Raw genomic sequence first — 7,648 nt, forward strand, 5'->3', positions numbered from 1 at the left:
CCCTTAATCCTTCCCGCCCTGGGAGCTTTCATTTCATCGGTTATCGTACGGGCGTGGGGGCCTCCACACCCGCATCCCATCCACTAAAATAAATAAATATATATATTTGGTTTATTAAAATTCCCACCACATAAAAGGACATTCCTCATAATACCCAAAATACCCTCCGAAACGCTTGAAAATTACCAACCGTTGGTCGGTTCGTTAACTTTTCTCCCACCCCTTTACATGCGTTAGTTGCGGCAGAAATCTCGAGCGCTAAAACCAACGGTCACGATTTCATCAGAACATATGATGGATTAATAAAATATTTTCTTTTGTTCATCAATAATTAATAATAAAAAGATTTGAAACTTTAAATAATAAAAAGTTTAAATGCGTTTCTTTTGGTCTAATTTTAATTTCATCCTTCTATTTTATGAAAGTTGAAACTTAGTCCTTTACATTAAATTGTCAAAATTTAACTCTCATCCTTTACAAAAATGGAAAAATTAATTTAATTAGGTAATGCTATCAAACATTTATCCTAAATTATAAACAAAATAATTATTTTAATAATACATGCATAAAATCAACAAAATTAACCATTCAATAATTTATATGCAATATATTAACGAAAATCAATTATTCAAATTCATGTAACTATCAAAATTAAATTAGCTTGTCAATTTTGTGGAGTATAAAGACGAAATTCAATAAACTAAAAAAAAGACAACTTTTTAATATTCAGAAAGTATAGGGATGAAATTCAAATTATACCTTTTCCCTTTAAAAGAAAAGAAAAGTCTGTATAAATACAGGAGAGATTCCAAATCATTCTGATCAAGCTGCAGGTTTTTTGAGCTTTGCTTTTGATTTGATGTCTCTAAGAATTACCAACTTCAAAAGATATACCCTTTCTTTTTTTTTCTTGAAGACCAAACAAGTCAGCCCACCTCAAAACATGAAAATGTAAAACTTTTTTTTTTTTTGTGGGATTTCCATGCTTGTTATGTATCCAAGAACATTTTCAAGTTCATAATATTGAATTGAAAAAATAGCAAGTTTTTGTTCATATTTCTTTTGAGTACTTGAAAAAAAGCCTTGGATAATGGCTATGGAAGGTACCTTTCAGGCTTCTTTTCCATTTTGGGGTTTTGGGTTTCTTTCTGTTTATATTATTGTCGACAGTTTTCATGTTTTAGTGGGTTTGTTTTTGTTGTATTGGTGCAGAGACAGGGAGAGAGACAGTGGAAGAGAAAACTCCAGAAAAGGAATCGAAATCCAAGGAGATGAGAAGTGCATCGGTAAATGAACAGCCATCACCGAGATGTGTATTGGAGATTCCGGTGCTGGGATCCGACTCCGATACCAGCAGCTGCAGCAGCAATTCCAGTTCCTATTCTCCTAGGAAGCCTGTTTTTCAGAAAGGGAACAAAGACTCTTATGGTCTGCAATGGAAGAATTTAATTGGAAATGTTAAGAAGAAATATGTCAGAAGTTTCTCTCTTATTCCTTTGCTGACAAGTAATGATAAGAACTTAAGGAGGACAAAACTGGAAAAACTACATGCCTCTGAGGAAGAACATGTTGATATTAACTCCATTCCAGTTCCTAAACCATCATGGAAAAATTTTACCTACTCAGAGCTTGCTGCTGCTACTGATAATTTCAGTCCTGGTATGCAATTTCATTTTAAGCTTAATTTTCCTCTCTTTAAATCCAAAGTTTTAGCAGTTAGAAATTTTAGATAGATGAATTGGTTCAGTTTTTTCTAATCCGGTTTATATAGATGAAACAATCTTTTTAAAGTTGGTTAAATTTGAACGTTCTTATATTTAATTCTAGTTGAATTTATCAATTATTACATCGGCAGCCAGGCAGTCAAACTTGTCTGCAATTGAAGTCAACTTACTGGTTTAAAGAAAAGATTTATTTAATTTTTGACTAAAATGAAATTTAGTTGGGGGGTTGAAATGAAATTGATGTTGGAAAATGACCCTTGCTGTGAGCCATGTAACATCCTTGGAACTTTGATTGACTTAATGGTTCCCCTTTAATCATGGGGACATGAAATTGACAATTCACTTGACTTGTCTTTCCTGTGTTTTTGGTTGTATTTTATTGATGAATTGTGGTTCTATCTATCCTTCCATTGCAGAGAATTTGATTGGAAAAGGGGGCCATGCGGAGGTGTACAAAGGACATTTATCTGATGGTCAAATCGTAGCAGTGAAGAAGCTAATGAAGAATGAGAAACAAGAAGAGGATAGGGCCAGTGATTTCTTGTCTGAACTTGGGATTATTGCTCACATAAATCACCCTAATGCAGCTTGCTTAATCGGATTCAGCGTCGATGGAGGCTTGCACTTAGTACTTCAGTTTTCACCTCATGGCAGCCTTTCTTCTGTGCTTTTTGGTACAAAAAAAGAGTTTAATCAAAATGGCTGCAATTGTACTTTTGGGTCAACCATGACATAACCATTGGACTAACTAGGAAACATTCCGCTCTACAGGTTCACCCGAGCGCCTAGATTGGAAAACTAGGTTTAAGGTGGCGATTGGGATTGCAGATGGATTGAAATATCTCCATTATGACTGCCAGAGGCGCATTATACACAGAGACATAAAAGCCTCTAACATACTCCTCACTGAAGATTATGAAGCTCAGGTGCTTTCCATGCTCTGATATGTGTATTTTTCCACTGTTAATGGCTTGAGTTTATACTATTTGGTTGAAAACACCAAGCTTCTGATTTCTTCTTCACGTTGCAGATATCAGATTTTGGTCTGGCAAAGTGGCTTCCGGAAAATTGGCCTCACCATGTCGTCCATCCCATTGAAGGAACATTCGGGTTAGGCATGCAGCCCCTTTCCCTTCTTCGTTACTAGTATTGGTAATTTCATAGAGTCTGTAAATGTGTGGCCAATATCTCAGGTATTTAGCTCCGGAGTATTTTATGCATGGAATCGTTGATGAAAAGATTGATGTATTCGCATTTGGAGTTCTATTGCTGGAGATAATAACAGGTCGCCGTGCAGTCGATTCAGCCAGACAAAGCCTTGTGATTTGGGTACATTCTGCACCAAAGTCATCAAACTAGCGAAAGCATTTGAAATGATATTATGAACTTATTTGTTGTCTTGTTTACAGGCAAAACCGCTCCTACAACAGAACGAAGTAAAGGAATTGGTAGATCCTGGGCTAGGAGACAATTATGATCCAAGTGAAATGAAACGTACAATGATAACCGCTTCCATGTGCATTAATCACTCGGCCAGTAAGCGTCCAACCATGATAAGGGTACGAAACGAATTCAAAAGCATCTCCTTTTGTTCCCTTTGTTTTCCATTCGGAGCATGGCAGGAACCGCTAAATTCTTTGCAATTTTCAGGTTGTGGAGTTGCTGAAGAACAAAGAGAGTCTGGTAGAGGGTGAGCTGAAATGTTGTGGTGAGAGAGGAATAATTGCAGACAGCTTGGATTTGCAAGATTATAGTCGAACCAGCTACCTAAATGACTTAAATCGTCATAAGCAACTGGTTATGGAGTGACAGGCTTAGTTGTTGTCTGAAAATTTGAAACAAAGATAAGAGTAATGGCCCTGCTGGGGTGGGTGTGTTGTAGATAAAAATCCATTAAATGACCCAACTTTTCCCAAGAGTAGATTGGTATACATAGCATAGAAGAAAATGGCATCAATGTCCAAAGCCATTGGATTGATGAAACTAAAGGGAAAACTAGGAGTGAAGCGCCATTGGGTCAATATTGTACTTTTAATTTACAAAACCAAGAAATTAAATCCTATGTCAAAAATGCATTTCTGCGTTTCATACAATAAACTAAACGGATTAGTAGTGAGACCCAACTCTTGCATTAAGAAAAAAATAAAATAGAAAGCACACTTAACTAAGCCGAGTAGAAAAACCCAAGAAAATAGATCCAAACGACGTTTTATGTTACTTGATCTGAATCAAAATTTTATTTTAAATTTTTATATTGAAAAATTATTCATTCTTTTATATTTACTTAATTTTAAAAAGATATATGGCAAGTTTTAAAACTTTATTAAATAATATCTAATTGATTTTATCATAATAAAGTTAAAAAAATCAGAAACCAAACTATCACAGATTGTTTGAAAGATGAAAAGAAAAAAAAAAAAGTATACCAAACACAATCACAAACTTCAAAACCCTCATCGAAACTATACCCTTTAAACATAGACCTTTAATTTGTCGATATCTCAAATTTTCTGAATAAAGAAAGTTATATGCTTTTATAACCGATTTTGTCAAATACTTGTAACTAATAATGTCCCATCTCGAGTTAATGTAAAATTTTAAGCTCGTTTTTAGATTTAGATTTGGCTTGATTAAAAAAAATTTAAATTTTTTTTCAAGTTCGAGCTAGATAAAAAATGTTAAACTCAAGCCAGATCCGATTTGTCTAGATTAATTTTTATATAAAAAAATTTTAAAAATATAATACATCAAGTACTTTTAAAATTTTAAAATAAATATTTTTCAATAAATTAAAAATACATTTTAAAAAATTTATACTTAAATAACACTTGTAACTTAGCAAGAAAATATTTCTAAAATAATAACAAAATTAATAATAAAATAAAAATATATAATATCCAATTAATAAAAATAAAATAATAGCAATTTAATAACAATATGTAAATAAAATAGCAATAAAACAGTTGATTTTGATTGGCTCAGTCTAATTAGAAAATAAAATTTATTTTTAAACTTATATTTTAAGTAAATTCTTCCACTTTTTAAACCAGACTATAAATCTAAATGGATAATCTAACCCAGAAGTTTTGCTTGACAATTATTTTTTATTATTTGAAGAAAGGTATGTCCCGTATGAAAACACTTTAATAATTATTTCATTTATTTTGAAGTAGAAAAATTTGGTGAAGCAGCAGACCAAGAGTAGACATTGGTCAAAGGAAATGGGGCATAAAAAGTTGAAATCTATGACTTTACCTGCTTTTTACCCATACTTTTCAGACTTCTCTCTTTCATTTCTATTTGGACTCTCTAATTTCCTTTTTTGGTCCTCTCACTTTGCTAAAATTAAAATTTATCAGCACTAATTGGACTTATCAAATTTTGATTTTTCTAAAAAGAAAAAAATAAAAAATAATCATGAACTATTTCACACAACATTTATCTAAAATAAACTATTAATAATTTAATTTATATTATTTAAAATTAAAGATAAAATAGTTAAAAAGATTTTCCCACTATATTTTGCTCCATAAGCAAGAAAAGCTCCTTCAGTCTAACAATGGGTTAGTTCCTGTTACTGTAAAAATTGCATTTTGAAAAGTGTGATAAAAAGTACTGTGAAAAAATGTATCTGTTAATTAGTGTTCTTTATTGATATAAAAATTAAAATATTTTTAAAACATAATAATAGACAGCATGATATTTTAAAATTTTATTATATTGATACATGAAATACAAGTTTTAAATAATTTTAAGTAATTAATATAAAATATTTATAAAATATTAAATATAATAATAAATAAGATTTAAATAATTTAATATAATTATACATAAAATATTTAACTAATTTAATATAATAATATATAACATATAAATTAATCTAATTTTTAAATATGTTTTTAATTATTAATATAAATAATAATTTTTTGATAATTTTACTTTCAAACATAAAAAGAAAAGAACCTAAATAACAGATTTTGTGTTTGGGTAGAAAAATTCTTTCACACCACACTTTGATTGCGCCCTTCATTGCTTTTGCAGTGCTTTACTACCGTAATATGAATAATGTTTGTGGCTAAAGCCATAGCGATAAGGCTTGGTTCCTTCCTCATTGATCGCAAAGGATGGTATAATGTTATAATCGAATCCGACCATTCTCGAGCTAGTTCTATGCTTAAAAGGAAGTTTTATAAAACTAACCTAAAAATAAATAATTATTTAAATTATTTTTTGAAAAATATAAAAATAATCTAAAATTTACAGTAAAAATTAGTAGAGCCAAAGTATTTGGCTCCACCAATATGCCACATCAGCAATTAGAATAAAAAATTAATTTTTTAGTGGAACTATGTAGAAGGGTGCCACTTGTATAAATACTAAAAAAAATATTACGATTTTTAAAAAAAAAATTAGAAGCTTTAAGCAAATTTAATTTTTTCTAGTGGAGTCAAATAATTTATCGTCACTAAATTCCAATGCCCTACTACCTATGTCTTTTTTCTTATTTTTTTTATTTGTTTGTCTTTTTTTTTTCATTTTTTTGTTATTTTTATTTGTTTGTCCTTTTTCTTTTTTTATAATGAAAAAAATAAAAACAAATAAAAAAATCAAAAAAGGGGCATAGGTAGCGGGACTTAGAATCTAGTGACGTCAAATTATTTGGCTCCACTAGAAAAAGATAATTTTGCTTAAAGCCCCTCTATTTTTTAAAAATTACAATATTTCTTTAATATTTATACAGGTGGTGCAATTTTATATGGCTCCACCAAAAAATTAATTTTTTTATCCTGATTGCTAACGTGGCATGTTGGTGGCGCTAAATAATTTGGCTCCACTAACTTTTCTTGTAGATTTTAAGTTATTTTTTTCAAAAAAAATTAATTATTTTTTTAAGTTAGTTTTATAAAAAATCCGAGGAAGTGTTAGTAAAACCTAGGACGTCTCTGGTGATATTTTGCTGCAAACTTCAAATCCTGGTAATGTTTGCTTTAATCATGTCTTCATTCTTGTAAACAAAGTGGCAGATTGATTTGAGAAAAAAACTGTTTCTCCAACCTATCCACCATTTTGGCAACGTCTTTTACATGTCCATCTCAAGATTTTGCTGTAATTTTCGTTCAAGTTTAATGAATCATGTTTTTCAATAAAAAATATTAATTAAACCGTAAAAATATTATAGAAGATGTTACATTAAAGTTGAATTATATTTTATTTTTATTATTTAAAAAATAGATAAATTAATCTTTATAAATTAAAAAATATAAAATGACTCTTCATTATAAATTCTATCCATATGTGCTATTAAGTGATTATTTATTTATTTATTTATTTATTTATTTTTATTTTTAAGTTGTTAACATATCTACATTTTTACTATGTACAAACTTAACACACCCAACTTATATCCATCACCAAACAAACCTCTGCTATTGTTATCGTTTGGGTTAAAAATGGAACCATACCATTTACGTTTTGTTTTGACTTAAATTTTAATGTGATTCAATCATTTTCCTATATTTTGATTTGTTTGATTAATCGATTTGTAGTGACATTTATTGATTTGTACTTATTAATATAAAATTTTAATATTTTAAATTAATTTTTAATAATAATTGTTTTTATCTTTTTAATAATTATATTAAAAACATAATTAAATTAATATATTTTAAGATAAATGAACCTTCATTAAGATAATTCAAGGAGACATAATACCAACACTCTATCTTAGGTCCAGTCTCATCCTTGGTACAGAAGAAAATCTATCTAATAATAAAATAGAAGAGAGACAACATAGAATCATCTCTAGTTCATAGTAATTTGCATACAATAAGATGACCCTAGCAAGAAAGTGGGAAGCCTTATTTGCGTAAGTCCAAAAAAAGGATAAAGATTGAAAATGACATTATAAATTTAAACAATCCTAA

At 29.6% G+C, this 7,648-nt stretch overlaps 1 protein-coding gene across 1 annotated transcript; it reads left to right on the forward strand.

The window, feature by feature from the left end:
* Nucleotides 1-791: 791 nt before the first annotated feature.
* LOC108471238 (receptor-like cytosolic serine/threonine-protein kinase RBK1) lies at nt 792-3,826 on the forward strand. Its single transcript, XM_017772860.2, has 8 exons — nt 792-1,103; nt 1,213-1,659; nt 2,141-2,398; nt 2,496-2,650; nt 2,755-2,834; nt 2,918-3,053; nt 3,134-3,283; nt 3,375-3,826. The coding sequence occupies exons 1-8, from the start codon at nt 1,091-1,093 to the stop codon at nt 3,531-3,533; spliced, it is 1,398 nt and encodes a 465-aa protein (XP_017628349.1). The 5' UTR covers nt 792-1,090; the 3' UTR covers nt 3,534-3,826.
* Nucleotides 3,827-7,648: the final 3,822 nt, after the last annotated feature.

The sequence above is a fragment of the Gossypium arboreum genome, chromosome 11 (genome assembly GCF_025698485.1).
Source record: "Gossypium arboreum isolate Shixiya-1 chromosome 11, ASM2569848v2, whole genome shotgun sequence".
Classification (NCBI taxonomy): domain Eukaryota; kingdom Viridiplantae; phylum Streptophyta; class Magnoliopsida; order Malvales; family Malvaceae; genus Gossypium; species Gossypium arboreum.

Excerpts from the sequence above, each read along its gene's own strand:
- LOC108471238 (XM_017772860.2), top strand. Across the intron at positions 2,399-2,495 it reads CCTTTCTTCTGTGCTTTTTG|GTTCACCCGAGCGCCTAGAT; the intron begins GTACAAAAAAAG and ends TCCGCTCTACAG. Across the intron at positions 2,651-2,754 it reads CTGAAGATTATGAAGCTCAG|ATATCAGATTTTGGTCTGGC; the intron begins GTGCTTTCCATG and ends TTCACGTTGCAG.